This window comes from Pezoporus flaviventris, unplaced genomic scaffold (genome assembly GCF_033815535.1).
Source record: "Pezoporus flaviventris isolate CSIRO_AGI_PZ_B2104156 unplaced genomic scaffold, CSIRO_AGI_Pfla_v1 ptg000148l, whole genome shotgun sequence".
Lineage (NCBI taxonomy): Eukaryota > Metazoa > Chordata > Aves > Psittaciformes > Psittacidae > Pezoporus > Pezoporus flaviventris.
In genome coordinates, this window is record NW_026892696.1 from 1,922,873 (window position 1) to 1,945,119 (window position 22,247).

Here is a 22,247-nt window from a genome sequence, read left to right on the forward strand (position 1 = left end):
GTTAGTAAAATGATTTGTCCTGCCACACTTTTCAGTGAGACATCAGTGAATGTTTCAGCAAGTGTCTACCCTTCCTTTGGTAACAAACTTATGGGTTTGGTTTTGTTTCATAAGGCTGAGTAATGTTGCAGAGGGCACATCTCAAACTCTACTATTTTGACTGGGTTCTGCTCTTACTTGCAGGTTCATCCTACCGTGGTGCCTCAAAATGAAGATCTAGATTTGTTTGTAGTTTGTAGCTTTTTGTTCAACCCAACATAAAGCCCTGAAAGCACTGATTATATTTGGAACATAGCACCCTTCAGAACAGCAAGGAACAGACCAAGCTGACACCCACATAATCCAGTGCAAGTTGAAGAGCAAGGCTTAGTAAAGCTTTACTTATGAACCTGCCATTCTGGATACTCCATCACATCAAAGCGATTTTGCAATGTATGTTTTTTTCCAGATAAGAAACTTTAATGAAGTTTTCCCATATTAAGTAATGTATATTTTATAAGTATTGAACTCATCTGGTTAGCAATATTTGTTCATCACAAGCATCAGCAGTTATTAATATTGATTTTGCATAATTCTCATTGCTAACAAGACACAACTTGGATTTAGTTCTTACTGGGAGTTTTCTTATTTTATGTAATCATCAGATCAAAACATTCTCCTGTTGGAACATTGCCAGAACCAGTGATCAGCATAATGATCCCTGCAAAACTTTGAAAGCAAATTTGTGGCCTAAAGGCTGCGTTATTACTGCAGTTTTACCTCCAAAAAGGTAGTAACATGGAGGTAATCCCATCTCCAGCTTTGTGGATGTGAGAAGCATTCCCATGCCAGGATGCTCCTGTGGGTGGGATCCAGTGCTCCCTTCTCAGTCTGTGGTAACCCCCGTTAGATTAGTGAAGCTACGGTGGTGCCAAGTGTAAGAGCTGAATTTAGCTCCTTGTGCAGTACATTGCTAGCTCGAGAGGCACTGCCTGGAGGTGATTCTAAATGTGCAGCGGAAAGTTTATCTTCATTTCCAGTTTTCCTTCTAAAACAGCTTTACCTCAGTGGTGGTATCTCTTGCTGTCAGAAAAGAGCAGACATTTTACCTGCTTCAAAGGGAAGGAAAGATACTATGCATGACCCAAATAAAATGTTGCAGGCTCAAAGAGCCAGGAAGCAGCTGTCGCATTGCCTGCAGATATGTCTCCTTGATGAAATGCTGGAGCTTGGTATGTATGAGGATCCAAAAACTCTGCAGTAAAGCAAATCTTCATGGTGTAATTGAGATAGGGTCTGACTTTTCAGAAGTGTGTGCTTTGGTTTAAATAAAACCTCCTTTAATCCACAGAACATTAAAATGAAGCTCACCTGAAGGCACTGTCCAAACCCAGCATTTCATCCATCAGCCAGCATCTTTTTGGGGTAGCTTCAGTCCTGCTGTGGGTCTTACTCAGATGTGAATATTAACGGACCGGTTTTCAGAGCAGCATTAAAATGCATTGGGAAAGTAACTTGAAGGGATGGTTCTGGAAGCTCCTAAAGAGGAGCACACTGCTTGTCTGCCTCTGGTGTATAGTAGAGAGTGAGCCAGTGTACACTGACAGTGAAAATTTAGCCTGGCATACACAGAGGTGATCAAAAATGGTCTTGTCTTTCAGCAGGGGGAAGAACACTGTTCTGTGTATGTGGATAGGGTGTGCACACTTGTGCAGTAGGGTGGAGGTTGTGTGTATAACAATACTAGAGCTTGCTGTAACTATCACCCCTGTAGACAGCCTCAGTGGAACAGCTGAAGCCTGGTGGGGATGCTGAGCTTGAGACAGTCCTTCATCCCCAGTGAAGATTCCTCTGTGCTGGCTTCAAACCCATGAGAGCGACAATGTGCAGGACCTTTTCCTGATCAGTATGAGCTGCCTACCTGCTATGTGAGTAAACTACTTTAGTTTCCAGGACTGCTAGTTGGTGTGTTTCTAAGTTCAGCTCATGTCCCCCAAAGTAAAGGAGCAGGGGTTTGGATATCTTCCAAATCTGACCATTCCTCTCAGCGAATGAGAACCTCGTTTACTGACCTCTGGTGGTACCTGGGATGCTCTGTTGTGGAGGTAAGTCCTTGTGGTTCCTTGCGGTGATACTGAAACGCTGAATCCCTGCATACTCTTTGCAAAAAGAAACCAGAAATATACGTTAGGGAATTAAATTTCTTGGAGAGTAAGCTCTGCCTTGGACTCGAAGTGCCAAGCAGCCTGTAATATGCATGAGCCACCAGAAGCACTCACTTCATGTTTAACCTTGTTAAGCATTTAACAAGGTTAAACATTTAGTAAGGTTAACATTGATAACACTGATTTTGTTTAACCTTGGAGCAAAACAACCTTGTCATAGAAGTGTAGAAAATAGGTATGGCAGAACCTCAGATACATCACCTAAGGATAGATGATGTTTTGTAATAAAGATATTTGGTTTTCTAATCAGATTCCTACTTTCATCTTTCCCATTGTGTCTTGGTTACTGTATCTTCGTATCTTGACTGTATCTAGAACAACAGAATCCCAGTTTGGTACTGTTTCTGCAGTGTACAGCAATACAAATCACCACCAGCAAGAACCAACCAGCAGACTAGGACAAACAGAGTTTTATTTATGTTGACCGACCATCCATCTACGTAAAGTGTTAGCATGAAAAAAACTATTGCGTTTTAAGCTGACAGAGCAACAGGAGACCTTCTGTTGCAAAGCAGAATGCCTGGATTCTGATGTGTCTTTCCAGTTCTCATCAGTTCTCACACCCCACCCAGAGCTCCCTGAAGCCATGTGAAATTGTGTAACTTTGGCCTAGCAAATGTGTTTTTTGGGGGAGTTGTCAAAAACCATACGAGTAAACACTTGAGAGCAGGCTTCTGCTGTTAGTCTTGTGGGAAGAGAAAAGTTTGCAGGGAGGTAAGCAGCAAATGAGGAGTGAAACAGCTTGGGCCAGGGTTGGTCAGCAGAGACAAGTTTGCTTCAAAGCAGCATTGTTTTGATCTCAGAGCTGCTTTTTCACCAGTTTGTCAGCAGTGGTGAAGTCTCAAGGGCAGTGAGTTTGCACCCAGGTATGAAGCAGTACAGTATTTCAAGCAGAAATTGATGTCAGTCCAATTCCTAAGGTTTACCACTCACAGCCAAAGCACCATTTGCCTATTTAAAAACTTTAATTTGAATCTGGAATGGGAGATGTCACTCGGTAGGCTGTACAAAAATCCTTTATCAGCTCAACTGAGAAAGTCAAAAACATCCTTCCAGACAATGGTGGGAGCAAGATATGCTTCAGTCATTTCAGTATGTGAGGTCATTTTGACTCTTCCTGTTGTTTTTATCCTGGTGATGCTACTCACCAATAGTTAAGCAAAGACCAGGCTACAGATGTTGAGCACCACCTTAAAAACTCCTGTTAGCTGGAAGAATGAGCAAAAAGGAATGGAGAATTGAGCAGGAAAGCAGCTTTGTGACCTTTGCTTAAAACCTAACTGTGATGCAGTCCAGCTATCTGACATTCTAAGGCATAGCTTGCTGCTGCTGCATGAGGAATTTGCTCTTTAATTAGGGCAGGTGTTGAAAGACTTTGCAGTAGAAATCGTTTGATCTTCATGGCATTTAAGAGGGAATGAAATGACTGTGAATGTATTTGGCAAACAATCCTAATTTATTTTTGCCCATCAGTTTTTCTCAAATTCAGAAACTGTTGCTCAAGAGTAGATTAAGTTTGCAATCTGCAGTGGGTTAAAGTATTACTCCCTTGATCCTTTGAAGATCTGGATTCAAATGGGAGTTTGGGTCAGAGGAGGAAATGACCAGAATAAATCCCTTAAGGTCGTTTTAGTCAGTTCAGCAAATGCATGGAGATGCCCTTATTAACAATATGAACTGTACACTTGAATACAGGAAAACAGGTCTCTGAACTTCAAAAGATTCCATATAAATATGGCATTTGGATGGTGGCTTCAATTCAGATTTCGCTACTAAATTATTTGTTATCGAGTCCTTATCTTGTAAAGATTGGTAGGACTCCATTAACTTTACTACTGTGATATGCTCATTTACCTAAGGAAGATACTGGACAGTGAAAACTGCAGTTGTGTGTATGCGTGTGGTTATTCTCTACATTTTCATACAGAGAGAAAGAAAATAACTCAATGTGGGCCTTTTGTAGGGGTGATCTCTATGTACATTAGTAACTGAGTCTGTGGTTTCTGCACTGGAAGGTCAATGCTAATTTTATTTAGGTTTATAGGTGGCATTATTTGGAGGTTGCAGACCCTGTGCAAAGAGAGGCCCTCCAGATCTTCCAGATTCTTTCTGGATTCAGTGCTATTGTGCTGTGCTCTGTGAAAGGAGGATCTGACCCTGCTTACCAAAACTTGACTACAGTCTTGTGTAGCTCAGGCAGCAACACAGAAGTTGCCATTCTAAGCACATTCCCTCAATCTGGTAATCATTGTCCATCTATGTCCTAGTTGAAGATGGATTTATAATGAGCATCTTTAAGCTCAGCCTAGCCTGGCCATCTGCTTTATGAAGCAAGCTGGCACTTCAAAGCCATTTTTTGCTTCAAGGTGTCTCTTTGTAGTCTTACAGAACAAATAATGAGTCATTTCCTCCCACCAGAATCAAGTAAGATCATAACCTATCTTGGTGTGAATGGAAAGACAGATTGCAGAGAGCACCACAGTCAACTACAGTAGTAACTTTTGCACTGAGGAAAATAAAGGCTCATCAGAACAGGTAATGCGGACGTATGTTTGTCCTCAGAGGGGCCACAGAGGTGGGAGTAGTGGTTATGTCAGCCAGGTTTGTGTGGGGTCATTTGCCCAAAGAAGTTGTGGATCCCTGGACATGCTCAAGGCCAGGTTTGATGGGGCTTGGAGCAACCTGATCTAATGGAAGGTGTCCTTGCACATGGCAGAGGGTTGGAACTGGATGAGCTTTAAGATCCTTCCAACATGAAACACTCTGGTTTGTAGAATATCTCCTTTGTGGTACGCTTACCTAGGGATAGGCAGACATTTTTGGTGAGCCCTCCTAAAATACAGAGGGCATAGAAGTCACATATTTCCTATTTTGTTGCATCCCTCTTACTGCAGACTTCAGAGCTTTGTATTGCTGAGCACAGGAACCAAACTTGAGCATTATTGCTCTCAGCTGAGTGGTAGAGAGATGATACACTGAATGTGTTAGATACGGGGGTGTTTAACTCGCATGGTGTATGAACGAGGGATTTTCTTGCACATAAGATTTATCTGATTAAAACAAAAAACAGATAACTTTGTCAAGACTAAGCTGTTGGATCAGCATCTCTGCCATGCTGGTTTAATTTATTACTTCTCCAAATGTTATAACCAATGATAGGAATTTTAGACTAATTGCTTGCTTTTGGTTTTAGATGATCTTTGATGTAATAGGCATATGCAGAAAGGATTTTAAGATACAGGGTCATTACTGTACCTCATTTTCATCCCTGCAGTGTTGCTGGGGTGCAGTTTGTATGCACTGCACATGTGAGTTGTAAGCAGTACACGTGCTTTGCCAGACAGTACTTTACATACCCCTTTCACTGTATTACAGGCACAGAAATCAAGGCTTAGCACAGTTTCTCTCTAAAACCCATGGTCACACAGGAATTGATTCCAAAACTGAATTTCATCAGAAAACAATAGATTTTAAATTTACCTATTACCGCTTCGCATCTTTGAGAACTTGATGTAAATCACATGGAAGAGAAGATCCTCCCTGCCCCCCTACTGCAGGCTGTTATCAAGTAAAATGCATTTGGAGAAAGTGTCAGTGAGGGCACTCACTTCATTAAAAGAAATAATTCTGGGGTTGTAAAACTGTTTTCCACTGCCTACTGTTAGCTGAAATGAACCTTTTGGTCTGTCTTATATTGCAGCACTAGAAAATTAGGGGCATCCAGTCTTAAATGGAAAAGTACAAGAAGCATTGTCTCAAAGTGATGCGTAAGACTTGTCTGTCTCTTTTTCCCATGTTCTTTACTAGATGATCCCCCCTGCTGCCATCTTCAGATGAAGTGATTTTAAATGGGTATTAATGCTTTAAGATAGGGGGTTAAAATAAATGAAATGCTATCAGGACTGTAACAGTAACAGATGTTGTGTCCACCAGATGGATGGTGACTTAATCACTCAGTCAAATCCCACTTTCCACAGTGCTGCACTCGTTTTATCTGCTTCTGCCCTTTCACCAAAGCTGCAGCATCAACTCAACAGAGGCTGCTTTCCTGTGGTCCGTGGCTCACTCTGCCAGAGCCACCAAGGGAGAAATCTCTTTCTCAGCACTGCCAGCACAGCCTGCACCGTGCAGCTGAGTTTGCCTTACCTGGAACATGCTTTCTAAAGCCCTCAAATCAGGAAGGAACAAGAGCTCAGGCTACACCTATGTACATGCTTTTGTCCCACTATGCAAGATACAGGTAGGAATGTGCTGCTCAGGGCATTGCTGTGTACCTCACAGCTGCAAAGCAGGGCTTTTAGGGATCTGTTTGTGTAGATATTGGAAAAGCAGCTCTGAACTCCTGTCTTCTGAGCTGGCTGCTTGTAGTGCTGTTTTTCAGAAGGAAAGAACTTCTGCATTCAGTATGAGATTGAATAGTGTCAGATATATTTCAGTAATACTGTTGCTTTGAAGAAAAGGAATTTGTCACTGCTGACTTACTCACAGCGGTTCCAGAATCCTCACATTTCACCTGTTAAAACTCACAAATTATTTCCAAGTCATCTCAGAAAGCAACTTGTGGTTTCAAAATGGCAGATTTCTCTTAGACTTTTACCTAAGCTTTGTAAAAAGCTGTAGCAAAAAGGCTCAATATTATTTCCTTTGAGCCGAAACCAAATCTTTTGCTTGACTCATTTAATCTCACTTGGTTAAAAGAGCCATTAGGAGAAAATTGGTTTTAGCCAAACTGAAAACCACCATTTTTCTGATTGATTATTTATTCAGGTCTGGGTTCTCACTCCCAACAGTGCAGCTAACTCAGTGAGCAAGCATGGCCAAGGGAGTTAACCTTTCTATTGTGTGTTTAATCACCTGTAAAATGGATATGATACTACTTACCTGCCTGATGCAGCTGTACAGAGGCTTAATTTTTAATCAAGCTCTGTTGAAACACTTTGAGCTCATTGTATAAAAGATTCATGGAGAGACAAAACACTTTTATTACGCTATTCTTACTTTTGTAAGATTTAGGTTTCCAAGAATAATACATGGTAAACTATATCATGTTCTAGAAATAACACCATAAAAGAAACAATCGAGAAGCATAAGAGATGTCCTGGGATGGAGAACAGACTTTCTGACAGTCTAGGGTTCCTTCGTCCTTATTAATTATACATGTGGAGCAACTTGTTAATGCATTTCTAAAGACACATTGACACGAGCTCAGACCTCTACCCTGACAGGCAGTCTTTTGAAGGAATTTAACCCCAGGATCAGAAGGAGCTGGACAACATAGTTAAAGGCATTTCTGTAACAACCACAGGTGACTACTGTCAACACAACAGATTTCCTGGGTCCAGGAGAGAGACCAGGGAGTAATGGAACACCTTCATGGGGAGCTGGCTATGAATAATTTCTGTAGAAGGCCCTGGCATTACATTTCAGGCTGATTGTCCATGGACTATGACCAGGTATCATTCTCTGTGTTATATCTCTCTCTCCTATGCCCTCCAACAGTTTCAAAAATAATGATAGAAATACTTAATTTTACTATTAAAGTGCCCAAGTCGTTCAGGAGTTAGGTTTATGGTAAAACATAATAGCTTATATTTAACAGCCAGCAGAAATGGAAACCAATGGTTAGTTATATTTGAACAGATTGCCTGATATATTCTACAGTATTCAACTCTTCCCTGCTATTTTGAGCAAAATTTGACACTGCTTTGGAGGCACAATGCCCCCCCCCCCCCCCCCCCCGAATTACTGTTCGTAATTACCCACCCAGTAGTGGCGGTGCAGTATTCGAAGTGCATTGCTGGAGTGACTGCACACGAAGCTCTGTGAGGTTTCCTGCTTTGTGCCATCTCAGGACCCCCCACCGCATGTGTTTCTTTATCAGAGGATGGAGAACAGGACAGCCTGAAACTTCCACAGACCAAACTGTGGCAATTTCTTGATTCTGTAGGTAAGTCAGGTCACGAGGAACACACACCTCAGTGGGACCTGAAGCTATTACAGGCATGCATGCATTAGCTTACAAAAGTGTTATTGTTTCTTTTTTGGAGTCACTTAGAAAATTAGACTTTCCTGATAAAAAACTGGAGTGGGCTGAATGAAACAAAAAGCATTACTGGGAGGGACATCCATACTGAGTGTCAAAACTAGGATATTACAATAGTTTGATTATTTTACATTGTGGACTCACAGGGAAGTCCTCCCAAAGATGAATATCACTGTGGGTTTCTCATACAATTTATGAAATGAATTCTTGAAACAACTAAGTGACTTAAACTACTGATTCTGAGTGTGCAGCTTGAGATATCCTGAGGAATTTGACCTTAAAGTGCTGAGCTCCTGCTGCCTTGAAAATGCCAAAACTTGGAGATATCCAAATAATGTCAGTATGTTTGAAAATCCTGAATCTGAAGTTTAGCGTTACCTTTTTACCCGAAGACCTGATCTCTTGTATAATAGGAGTTCTGTGGAGAAAAACATTTAAAAATATAACCTAAGACATTAGAGCCATTTCCAATATTACAGCTTTGGATTTAGTTGATTTAGTGAGCTCTTTTTTCCTCTTCCTTTTCCATGCTGTTCATAAAATACCTTGAACAGCTGCAAATGTTAAAGCTTTATCCACCAAGACACATCCTCATGAGGCACAGTGCATCTAATCCATAGCTGGAACATCCCCACAGTATTAAGCCTGTAGTTTATGCTTATTGCTAGAATGTATGGAATTGACCAGACTAATATTTTTCTCTCTATTTACTGGATTTACTGGATTTATTATTCTGGATAATCTTTAAGAGCAATCATATCATCAGTAACACTTACCACAGCAAAAATCCACTCAAGTTCCTATAATTCAAGGTAGTTTGGTGGATCTCGGCTAAATGGTGATTCTTTTTTCCCTGATTCATTGAAACAACCATGGAAATGACTAAAGGCTTTACTGGGGGTGTGACTTGATAGGATAAGGGTTTTAGGGTGCTAAGCAGTGCGAGCGTGGGGGTGAGAACCGCTTTTAAAAGATGTTGCCCACTGCTGCTTTCATTAAAGCTCTTGTGAATTCCACATCCCTAAGACTTTTTACAAGAAAAGCTTAGGGAACTCCTCACAACATCACTTGCAAAAAGGCAGAAAAGGATGGAAGTGAATCTTTTGAACCTGACCAACTAGGCAAGATCTGCTAACGGCCTGTGGGCACTGGGAATGATGGCTTTCTTGTGGCTTTGGAAATTAGTAGATGCCTCACTCCAGAGAATGAAGGACAACAGGAGCAGACGTATCAGAGATTTCAGGTGGACTTTATCGCCCAGTCAATATTCCTGATGTTTGAACACCAGACAGTAGCTGTGCAGCTTCCTCCTTCAGACTGAGGCTGTACTTGACTTGAAAGAGTTAATGTTCTCTTACTCTTCCTTTTTTTGTCCTTTCTCTCTACCACTGGCTTTCATCTGAAGGGCACAGCATACTGAGTGCTGTTCACATGATACCAGTGACACCAGCAAGATTAAGTGTATTTCTGAGTGTGGCAAATTACTATTATGAAATCCCAATGCGTTTGATTGCAGAATGACTTTGAGAAGGGATCACACATAGGAAGGTTATGAAGGGCTCACTGTTTACTGCAGTAATGCTGACTTGCTGGAAAAAAGTAGCAAGAGTTCTTTAAATAAGAAAGCTTGGGAGATTCCCAATTCATAAGCCATTTGGCTGAGTACATCTGAGCAAACATTATGTTTCTCTAAAATGAAAGGGGAAAATATGCTCAGCAGGAATTCTTAAGGTTCCCCACCCCACCCCCCCGGCTGACTCGCTGGAATGATTGCCAGTGATTCACTCAAAAGGAATCATCACTTGAGGCTGTCCTTCCCCTCTAACACTTCACTTTACGTTAGGAGTTCTGTCTCCCCGTTCCAGTCAAAGCTCAGGATCCCCTATGTCTGCACTGTGCCCAAGTTAAAAGCAGAGTAAGATTCATACAAAGAATTGTGACAAAAGCAGGAGTAGGAGGAGAAACAGGTGATTTGTGGGCTATGCAATCATGGAAGTTGCCAGAAAAAGCAGCACATCTGTAAAATACAGAACAGCAGTAACCCACCTGCTGAATTATTGTCAACATCCAAGGCTGTGTTAAAACAAAGAGATAAACTGTCCCTGCTCCAAACACCTTCCTTTTCAATGCAATCAACAAAGAAAGAGCAGGCAGTTAATGCTCAGGTTTACAGCAGGATTTTCATCACACCAATGGGCAGCAAGGTATTTTCATGGGGAAATAAGTCTTTATTATATCCTAATAAATAAATATGATTATTACTTTGCTTCTTCTAGGCCTTGTTCATAAAGTTTTTAGTTATGATAACCCAAGTAAACCTCTAATTGCTTTTCTTGCTTTTATTAACTGTAACAGCAGCAGGTTGTGATTACTGCATCCATAAGCAATGTTCTGACTGCTTAACTAAAGCCTGTGCCTTCTTTTTCACGTAGACATTGACATTCCTATTAAATTACAGTTCAAGCACATCCTGCCTCCCTAAGTGCAGAAATATTGGTCTCTGCTATATTTTAGCAGTGTTTTGGAGCTGCTCTTTGTGCTGTATTATACCCAAGGTGTTACAGTAGAGCTCAGCGTATATAAGAATCTGATTAGGTTGATGAATAGGAGAAAACAACCAGCAAAACTTCCCCCCAATAAAAAAAAAAACCAACATCTTTTTTCAAGTGTCGCTGATTTGGACTTACTATAGCTCTCAGATATTGAGGCAAATCGGCTTTATTTTAAGCAAGTTTGCAATAAATGTTCCCTAGATTTAGCAGTTGTAACAGTTTCCCTGCACTTCATTCAGTGAAGCGGTGGCTTCAGTTGTCTGCCTTGCTCAGGCAAACACATTTGCTCTGGTGGGTAAAATTAGGTGTGTGGCAAATTCAGATCTCTCCATCTTACTCCTTCCTTCCGTCCAATTGAGGAATATTATTTAAACATTGGCTGAAATACACCTGATCCCTGTAAGTATGTATACAACATATAAAAGCCCCTGAAGTTTAAGTAGAACCCCTTAGGTCTGTGTGAGGCTCTTGAATGGCAAAGAAGAAAAATTTGTCTCTTAAAAGCCCCCAAACTCTTGTAATTGTCACTTCTTAGCACACTTTTATGCTAGGGCAAAACATGTTAATCAGTAGATCAATATACAGAAGATGATGATTCCCTTTCCTAGTTATCTTCATTTTCTAGGCCAAGTAAAGCATTCAGATGATGTTTATTTTAGGAAAAACAATAGAGTCTTGTTTATCTGCTGGCTGGAATGTGACTATTCCAGTCTGCTTTGATTACCATTCCTAGCTGAATTAGGGAGTTGATCCCTTAGTTTAGTAAGAGGAGACTTGTAGAGGATTGGTATCCTGCCTCTATTGTAACACCAACACGTTTTGCTGATGGTGTGATATGGTTTCCATGTGTAGGTGGCCACAGCCTGTCCTGGGTTTAAACTGAGGGACCAGCTGCCTGAGGTTAGATGTGTAGCATCAACAGTCGTCTTTATAAAAGGTTATGTTTTAAAGTTATGTGTTTGTTTCCTGGGTGACATCTTGTACCACGGAGAAGCCAAATATCTTCAGACACGTATTTTGCACTTTGCTGTAAAACCTGAAGGCAATTGCCTCTGAAATCAAACTCATGATGGCAAAGTTTTGGTGCAAAGTGAATTGGTCATTATTGCCCTGTCTGTGAATCATAGAATCCCAGACTGGTTTGTGTTGAAGGACCTTAAAGCTCATCCAGCTCCAACCCCTGCCACGGGCAGGGACCCCTTCCACTAGAGCAACTTGCTCCAAGCCCCTGTGTTCAACCTGGCCTTGAACACTGCCAGGGATGGGGCAGCCACAGCTTCTCTGGGCACCCTGTGCCAGCGCCTCAGCACCCTCACAGGGAAGAGCTTCTGCCTAAGAGCTCATCTCAGTCTCCCCTCTGGCAGGTTCAAGCCATTCCCCTTGTCCTGTCCCTACATCCCTTGTCCCAAGCCCCTCTCCAGCTGTCCTGCAGCCCCTTCAGGCACTGGAGCTGCTCTCAGGTCTCCCCTTCAGGAGCCTTCTCTTCTCCAGGCTGCCCCAGCCCAGCTCTCTCAGCCTGGCTCCAGAGCAGAGCTGCTCCAGCCCTCGCAGCATCTCCATGGCCTCCTCTGGCCTCGCTCCAACAGCTCCACATCCCTCTTGTGCTGTTGCACCCAGAACTGAAAGGCAAAGCTGAAAGGGGAATAATGGCAAATTTGGGATCTTTTTACATGTCTAACAGATTTGAATAAATAAGACTTTTACCTCTAACTTTAGTGGGGCCAGAATGTCACCTGAAAGTTTTTGGAGAAGAAAAGCTAGTGCTGAAGTTGATAGTGCTGTGTTGTGTTACAAGCTGGGAGTTTGAGTGCTATTACTATTTGCAGTGATCAAAGACATCCCACTGCTGCAACTGCAGCATTTACTGGTTTGGGTGCAAAGGAATTGTCTGACTGCAGCATGTGGCACAAGCTGCAAACCCACCAAAACAGTCAAGCTTCATGCACTGCAGCTGGAGTGCAACAGGCTGGGAACTGATCCCTGGTTTTAGGAACTGGAGACTTGACTTTTTCTGTAAAAAAGAAGCCCATTTGGTTTGCTGCTTAAAAGGTGCTGCATTCCCAATACTTCACTCACACCAGTGACTTGCTTGTAGACCCACCTTTGTCTACATCAATGCCAGCCTGTGCTTTCCTGGATAATTAAACACAGATGAATTGCAGCGAGTATCTTTCGTTACAATGTCTTGTGATTGTTTCTGGAAAGTCCCAAGATTCTGGGAGAAGAAGAGGGCAAAGGGGGTATCCAGCTTTTCCTCTGAAACCGAAGGAGAAACTATGCAGGATCTGCCACCGTAAGCTATTAATGATGGCTCTTTGTTTAGAGGTTGAGGCTGGCTAATTGCACAGTGTGTGATTTAATCTCTAAAGAAAGAGGGGAGGGTGAAAACTGTCCTCCAGGACTTTGAAGTGCAAGTGTACAATTGAATACAAGAAAATTCAAAAATGAATCATCACAGTCTAGAAATAGAATTAGCTGTAGTCCTCAGAGTTGCAGTTCTAAGAACTAACAGCCTGACCCAAGTGTTTACAACAGCTGGAAATCTTTCCATTGTTTTCAGTTTACTTGGGACCATATGTAATGCACCTCATGCTGCAGAATTCCTAATTTCCCCCTGGAAATATAATCTAGGTCCCTGATGTGTTATATATAGACAATGCCATTTCCAGCAGAGTTTAAAGACTTATGATGCTAAATTCTAGTTTCACAGTAAACTTCTGCTTAAGTATTTCAACTTAGTCATACAGTGGCTGATACTACAGTAGATCTGCATGTCTCTTTATTTTATGTAGGCAGTCCGTTGTGCTTTTGATACAGGGACTCTATCAGATAGGTAAAAATAAGGAAATTATTTACTGTTGCAGAATTCTAAGGGGAAGACAATAACTAGAAGTGGTGGGACTCCATAAAATAGGCCTTTGGGAGTTTGCTGTGACTGTGTGTTTTAAGGAAAGGAAAACATTATTTTAACTCTGAAGCTGGCAAATTGCACGGTTTCGATTGCAGAACACTCGGCTCTGGGCGAGACAGGGTTTAAAAGCTGCTATTTCTCACTCTCTGTAGCTAAATACACTTTTTATTCTAAGCAATGTGAACAAAATTAGAGCACCGTGAATAAATTCCCCCTGCCTCTGCGCCTGCTGTCATAGCTCCAGGCGGAAGCAGATGACTGATCTCTAAGACTGTGGAACTAGCACCATCAGCCAAAGCTACATTCACCTCAGAAGAACATGAGGTTTATTCCAGCTTGGTAACAAGCTGGGCCATTATTTCAGGGGGTTGGTGCCAGTGTTCAGTTTTTGAAAAGGCCATCTGAAACCTCACGGGCATTTTTGACATTTTCCCATTAACAGGGTTAGTATTTGGGGGCTCGAGAGTGCTTTGTGTTCACATTTAAACTTTAACACCTTAAATCTGTCACCAGTGCACTAGAAAATGCTATTTTGATTTTTCTCGTTAGCAGCTCTGGAAACAAGAAAGGGGGGAAAGAAGGAGAGGGGCAATAGCACATTTCACATTTAACATTAATTGGGACATATTTTTCCCTGTACTACTTTGCTGCTTATGGGGTTTCCGTGCTGCTGGCCGAGGTGGCTTTGCAAATAGTCCCTATAAGTAGAAAATAAGAAGCTGTTTCTGTGAAGTGACCAGCTAGAGAGTCATTAATCAGGGACACAGGTACAGACCAACAGCCTGCCTAGCACTGGGCTGGCAGCACTGTCTGGACAGCCAAGCAGAACAGTTTGGGCTACACTTGCATTTTGTAGGGAGAAAGGTTAGTCACGGGTTTAAAATATGGAAATAAAATCGCTGTTCTGAGTTTTCTGTAGCCCTCCTGCTGCAGTCAAATCACCTTGCCTCTGTGTAATCACTGACAAAGGGCTGGTTTCCACCTGAAAAGAGATGTTTGTTGGATACAGTCTTCAGAAATCACATCATGGAGTATGAAAGGTGAAGGTGACCAGTGTGTAAATCACATAGATTTGTGTGGCAGTGTGGCAGTGCAATTTGTTCATGTTAAAACAGTGCAGGTCATTTTGGGCTGGTTTGCATTGATGTTTTCTGTCATCCATGTACCCTCTAAGTAAGTGCGTGGACTATTTCCAGAAAACAAAGATTATTCATAAGGGGGAGCAAGACCTCTTGCTGCCTTGTCTACCAGGCATGTACCAAGTAATGTGCCAAGATCTGCTTTTTGTGTTGACAACACAGTTTACTGCCAGCCCTGCTTTGACCTCGTTTGTAATGTAGTAGAAATAAAGAATAGTAACAGTGGCACCTTTCATCTCTGGGGCTCTTGAAATATTTGGAAAAGATACGTCCTCTGAACAGATATATTGAACTGTTTTAAGGATCATGTAGACATTTCTTCCCAGTAAGAAGGAGTGGGGTGCCTTAGATTGAAAAGAGGTGACTACACCAGATCACAGAATCCCAGACTGGTTTGGGTTGGGAGGGACCTCAAAGCTCCTCAGGTTCCAACCCCTGCCACAGGCAGGAACCCCTTCCACTAGAGCAGCTTGCTCCAAGCCCCTGTGTCCAACCTGCCCTTGAACACTGCCAGGGATGGGGCAGCCACAGCTTCTCTGGGCACCCTGTGCCAGCGCCTCAGCACCCTCACAGGGAAGAGCTTCTGCCTAAGAGCTCATCTCAGTCTCCCCTCTGGCAGGTTAAAGCCATTCCCCTTGTCCTGTCCCTACAGGCCCTTGTCCCAAGCCCCTCTCCAGCTTTCCTGCAGCCCCTTCAGGCACTGGAGCTGCTCTCAGGTCTCCCCTTCAGGAGCCTTCTCTTCTCCAGGCTGCCCCAGCCCAGCTCTCTCAGCCTGGCTCCAGAGCAGAGCTGCTCCAGCCCTCGCAGCATCTCCATGGCCTCCTCTGGCCTCGCTCCAGCAGCTCCACGTCCCTCTTGTGCTGCTGCCCCAGAGCTGGATCAGGGCTGCAGGGGGGGTCTCCCCCGAGCACAGCAGAGGGGCAGGATCCCCTCCCTGGGCTGCTGCTGGCGCTCTGGCGGTGCAGCCCAGCACACGCTTGGCCAGCAGCTGTTGGCCAGCACTCGGACCTTGGCACGCTGTGCAGTGAGCCCCAGTGCCCGCAGGCGGTCGGGGAGCCAGATCAGAGGCCAGGAGGCAGCTCCTCCTCAGGAACCAGCTGCCGGGGAACTTCTCCTGGTGCAGTCTCCAGAGCGAATTGTGCCACCTGCTGCCTCCCCGCAGGCCTGCAGTGCCCTCAGGTCAGCGCAGACTAAGCCTTGGTCTGCCCTAACCTGGTGGAGGTTGCGCTGAGATTGCGTTTACCAGTGGGATTTCTGTATTCAAGCCCAAAACGTGAGGGGCTAGATTAAAGTGATTTGCTTTCCATATTTATAAGTAACGGCAGTAATGCTGTGACCATGAAGTACGTAGTGATACAAGTGGTCAAGAATGTCCACATCTCTTACAATACTTGGATTGGGCTAAGTATGTATTTAAAAGTAAAATTATTGATAGCACAAAATGCCAGGAATATTGATGGGGAGTGGGCTGTCCAGTGGGAGCACTGACATAACTGAAGGTCCTTTCAAAACTCAAGTGTTTGAGGGAACAGAAATGAAATGCAGACTCGCCTGTGGATTTTTATAGCCTTCCTCTAGATATCTCAAAGAGCTTAAATTAGACAGCCAGCTCTGTGGGCAGTTATCAGCAATGTGCAAAGCCATAGCTTCTGTATCACTGTAGGAGTTCAAAATTGCTTTATTTTTAATTTCAAAAGTCCAAGAGTTTCTCTTTATTGGCTCTAGGCTGAGACACAAGAAGCTTAGCCCTCTAAGCCTCTTCTCCATAAGCCTTTCCCTGTCCTGTATGAGTGTTCCCCACCTTGAGGTGAACTAGGGAGGACACAGCTATAAGCATCCATGCCAGCAGAAGCTGCTGAAGTCCTTGACATGAAGGATGTCAGGGTTGCCATGGCAGAATGTAGCTGTTTGGAGCTTAAGGGAGACTTGAGCAGCATTCCTCTACGGATCCTTAACTACCTCTCAGGCCAGCCACTGTCAAGGACAAGGGCTATCACCAGGTCAATGTTCTCTTTATATATAGAGCTAACTAAATTTAGTGTTAAATCTGCTGTGAAAATTTGCAGCTTGTGCTATTTACCTGACAGGCATCCAGCCCCTTGTGTCCAAATATACAGTTCCTTAAATTAGACACTAAATATGTCATGAGCCAGCAGCCTAAGTCACACATTTCCAGTGCTGAAGCAAGTACACATTTGGGCAGCCAATCCCAAGTTTGTATTTTAAGAAGTGGACTGGCTTATTCAAGGTATTTTTTGAGATCCTGATGGAACAGGCTGTGGTTTGGGAGCTCTCTGGGCCGGGGCTGTCATTGTATGGTCTGTTTACAACCAAGTCCTGCACAGCAACACTGGTACCCTTGGGGGCTGTTCCAGCTGCAAGAATAGAAGTATGTGACAATAAAGAGCAACTCCCTATGAAATAATTGTGCTTAGAGATTTTTTCCTTCTTAGCAAAGGAGTTATTGTTTGGGTTATTGCCCCCAAACAACTAGTATATTATTTATATAATGATTTCCTTATGGGTCATTGTTGAATAGAATTCGTGTCCTTTCATGCCCAGAGCAAATGCCTCCATCACTGCAGCTACAAAATGTTTTCCTTTATACCCTGTCAGGACTGAGCTGTTCTCTACACCAGCCAGCTTAGGAGCTACTCACAGTTACGTAAAGACAAATAGAATTCTGTTCTACAGTTCTTCAGTATCCCAAACTTACTCCTTTGTGAATTCCCACAAATCACCATTAAAGCTTGTGTAGATTTTAAATTATAAGAAAATAAGACCAGAAAAAGAACCCAGGGAATGTGTTTATTAGAAACAGTTCATAGCACAGATCGCGTTCATGACAAGCTGCTGCATTTTTGTGGCTGGTAGCTATTCCTTGAGGACAAGTGGCTCCTCTGAAACAGGATTGTGGAGTGCTGACCAAGTAAGATGTTTCTGCAAAGAATGTGTCAGGTTTTCAGAAGTTTACACACTCTTTGTTGGGGTGAGTAAGCAGGACCTAAACCTGCTTAATTCTTAACTTAGTGTTACTGAAATCAATGGGTCTGTGCCCCTGTGTGGTCCTTTCTGACACTCTTAAGAGCTGTGTGACACAGCCCTTGGTTTTCAGGTGTTTGTTTTGCTTGATGAAAGTCTTGATGGGAGCTGTAGTTCCTGTCGATGTGTAAGTGTTTCTATGAGGAAAGCTGTGCTGTCTACAAAAGAAGGACCAAATACGAATTATTTTTACAAGCTATTAAATGATTTTTCTTCCTGAAGTGTTACAATCCCATATGGCAGTAAGATCATAGAATCACAGATGGGTTTGGGTCGGGAGGAATCTTAAAGCTCATCCAATTCCAGCTTCAACCCCTGCCACGGGCAGGGACCCCTTCCACTAGAGCAGCTTGCTCCAACTTGCTTGAACACTGCCAGGGATGGGGCAGCCACAGCTTCTGTGGGCACCCTGTGCCAGCACCTCAGCACCCTCACAGTAAATGGTTATTATCGTATATGTACTGCAAATGACATCTGTTTAGAATGCTTAGACGTATGGGGAAGGAAAGGGTACCAGTGCATAGGTTTATGATGGTGCATTTTAAGAGCTGATCAGTTCAGCTCAGTTCAACAAACTAAAAAAATTTAAACAAGGGGAAGACTAGTTACACTAATGGCAATTTGATGTTTTCATCACCAATATGAAAACTGTATGTCTAAATATACAACAAGCTTTGCCAGATATGTGTGCCTTGTGTAACTGCCATAAAAGAAAGCTTTTTATGTTCTTATGGGAGCCAGGTGAACCTGAATCCCAGGTGCTCTGTGTGCTTAAAGGTACTGTTCAGAGAAATCAATGCAGTGGAACAGGCAGATGTGAGGACAGAACTTGGCAGCCATTGTGTCACTGTTAGGCAGTGCTCAAAATCACAGAATCATAGAATAGTTGGGGCTGGAAAGGACCTTAAGATCATCCAGTTCCAACCCCCCTGTCATGGGCAGGGACACCTCACACTAAACCAGGTCACCCAAGGCTCTGTCCAACCTGGCCTTGAACACCACCAGGGATGGAGCATTCACAGCTTCCCTGGGCAACCCATTCCAGTGCCTCACCACCCTTACAGTAAAGAACTTCTTCCTTATATCCAATCTAAACTTGCCCTGTTTAAGTTTGAACCCATTAGCCCTTGTCCTGTCACTACAGTCCCTAATGAAGAGTCCATCCCCAGCATCACTATAGGGATTCAGACCAGTGAAGCTGTTTGACCAGTTAACTGACTTGGATATCTCTTCATGAGCACCTAAATATTCCTCCAAAAGAATATTTATAACTTTCTGAAAGAGGCCTCTTGACCATGCAAACACCCTCCTGTCAATGGCTTGTTTCTCTTTTCCCTGAATCCCTGCCATTTATTCTCTGTGACCACCCTCCCTTATAAGCTGGCACCCACAGTCCCCAGTTACTGCAGACCTTGCCAGCCAGAATCAGTGTTCCTTGTTGGAGTCCTGACTGTGACTGAGATGCTCAGTCCAAACAATCTGTCGTCTTGTTTGTGCAGCTCATCCAGGCTGACATCGCTCTCCTCCAAGGCAAGAAGCACGCTTGCTTTGAGAGATGTGCATCAATTCCAGCTACTGCTTTGCCTCTTTAATGTCACAGAAGTTCAAATATGAGTCTGAGTTCATGCAGTCAAGACTGTCTAGAAGGTTGTATCAAAGGCCCTGTTTACTCCATGAAAACCTGAAGAGACTGGTGCACTCTTTCCAGTCACAAGGGACCACAAGGCTTTGAGACAAAACCAGAGTTCCTCAAAAAACCTTGGATAAATCTGATGTGTTGGCAAAATGTAGTCCTTAACGTATTGTAACAATTCCCAGGAATCCCAGAGTGCTTGTTATACAGCAGTGAATTATGCCTTACAGCATCAAAGCGTGCCGTAATAAACATAACCACTTCTCTGATACAAATATGCTTAAGTTCTGAACTGGATCCATATTTCAGAGGTCTCCAAGAGTGTTCATCACCAGTCTATATTTCAAGTTGATCTGTTGATCTCTTTTCTTTGTAAGGATATGCTGTTTTCACCATTAATATTTCCTCCTCCTGAAAAGTGTGCATCATCATAGTGTAACCCAGCATTTCTGTGGTACATTTTCACTAGTTGGCTTCATTTTCTAATTGCTAGTAAATGGATTTCTGAGTTATTGCAGGTTTTTACTGATGGTGTTTCATGTTTTCTCACCTCTTTTCAATGGCAGCTGTGAACATTTTAATTGTTCTTGAAGCACAGGCAAAATGACCTCTGTCATTTTGGGTTTATCCTTGAATATCATCAAGGGTTTACCTTGAAAATCACGGGTTTACCTTGAATAAAAGTCTTTGTAATTTCTGAACATTTGAGGGAGTTGGGAAACACATTTGTGTTAGACACAACAAGGGTATTTAATTATTAAAGGAATCTCTAGCACAGCAATATTGAAACTGATTAAAACAGAATTGTTTGTCTCAGCAAGAATTAGCTTAGATAACCTTCATTTTTATCTATAGGTGTGGATGTCCATTTTTATCTGCCTTTCCTACTTCAATGCACTTGTGCCAAATGCAATATAATAGTTGGGAAAAAATGTGTATATTCTTACCTGTATCTATAGGGAATAAAACAAACATACAGGATCAGACCCTTGAATTGGAACTAGATGACTTTAAGGTCCTTTCCAATCCTAACTGTTCTATGACTGACCTAATAAAAATGGTCAGAAAGAAAATGTCAATGAGGTATTCTTGGTGTAGCCATGTGTCTGCAGCATTGCTTTCAGCAATGGTTTGACCTTACTGTTTTGGGGGGTTCTGATTGGAATAACCTAGGTCAACTACATTTTATAGGGGAAAAAAAAAGAGAGGAAGCTTCACTATCAGTGCTCTTCTGTCTGAATTTTTTTCTTGTAGAATATTTGAGCAATATGTGTTTGAGATACATTCATTCAGTTTTGGTTACTGTCTGGGTTGTGGTTGATTCCTCCTTCACTAAACTTAGATCAAGAGAAGGAGAAGCCTGAACTCAGTCATCAGTTCAGCTTGAGGCCTGAGTCACCAAAAAGCTCACTAGATATCATAGAGTCATAGAATCAACCAGGTTGGAAAAGACCTTTAAGATCATTGAGTGCAACCATTCCCCAGCACTGCCAAGGCCACCATTAACACTGCGGGCGTCATGTACATGATGTGTGAACACTTGCAGGGATGGTGACTCCAGCCCTGCCCTGGGCAGCCTGTTCCAATGCCTGAGCACCCTCTGGGGCAGGAATTGTTCCTCAGCTTCATCTAAACCTGCCCTGGTGCAGCTTGAGGCTGTTTCCTCTTGTCCCATCCCTTGTTCCTTGGGAGAAGAGATGGATCCCACCTCACTACAACCTCCTGTCAGGCAGTTGTAGAGAGTGGTAAGGTGCCCCTGAGCCTTCTCTTCTCCAGACTAACCCCCTCCAGGTCCCTCAGCCATTCCTCATCAGAATTATATCTGGGCTGGATGCTCAGTATTGCTGAAGTGACAACAGCTAATCAGTTAAACACTTCGAAGTGGATATTTTGCTCCCAGGTGTTATTAATCACAACTGACATGTCTTGTGGAGTTGTGCATTTGTCTATTTAAGAAGCTCCCTATCAAAATGCATTTCATCTGCTTGGCTGCTGAGCTTGGTGTGGTCCCTTTGGGTGTTGTACTTTTATATTTTACTGATAAATGCCTCAGCAGTTGAACAGCTTAGCCCCGCACTGGGGAGCACTACCCAGCTTCCAGATTGGGAATTAATGTTTGCAGAGGTTTCATAGGTGGGACTTGTGCATCTCAGTAATTTCCTGTACATCATCCAGCAATTTCTTTCCATATATGCCCTTTGGTTCTAGAAGCACAGCAGGTAATAACCATAAATGTACAATTTACTGTAAATATTTAAAAACTATGAATGATTGATGAGCAGATTTTTAAGCAAACTGAGAATTGCATGAAGTAAAGACTATCTTTGTGTAGTTTTCTAAGCTGTATTCTACATATCATATGGGCTTTATTGTGTTATTAGGATGCTTGCCTGAGTGGTATTTTCATTTAAAAGCTTAGCACATGGGTAATAAACAGAAAAATACATTTTTATTTTTCATATTTCCATAGTGATAAAGTTAATCTAGATGGACTTCCTTGTGACTACAAGAATTTCTATAGCTGCCAACTTCTGTCCCATTGTGAGGAATGCCTTCTTTATGGATTATTTTAAAGCTGTCAAGAGAACATGTTTTCTGCAGCACAGCACTAATAGCTGGCTGTGTTTCAATGGCTGCTTTCACCTCTTTTGCTTTCAGTTTTTCCTCATTGCCTTTGATCTCCCTGGGGCTTTGAAGCCCAAGTAATGCCAGATAATGCTCTG

The 22,247-nt window shown here is 42.7% G+C and overlaps 1 protein-coding gene across 1 annotated transcript in view; it reads left to right on the forward strand.

Moving 5' to 3' along the window:
* LRRC38 (leucine rich repeat containing 38) overlaps window positions 1–22,247 on the forward strand; it is an 87,816-nt gene that overhangs the window by 14,342 nt on the left and 51,227 nt on the right. The window contains exons 3-4 of the mRNA XM_061479327.1: window positions 184–432; window positions 1,754–1,907. Coding sequence (XP_061335311.1) covers window positions 184–212 — 29 coding nt within the window. The 3' untranslated portion in view covers window positions 213–432; window positions 1,754–1,907. The remainder of the gene's footprint in view (window positions 1–183; window positions 433–1,753; window positions 1,908–22,247) is intronic.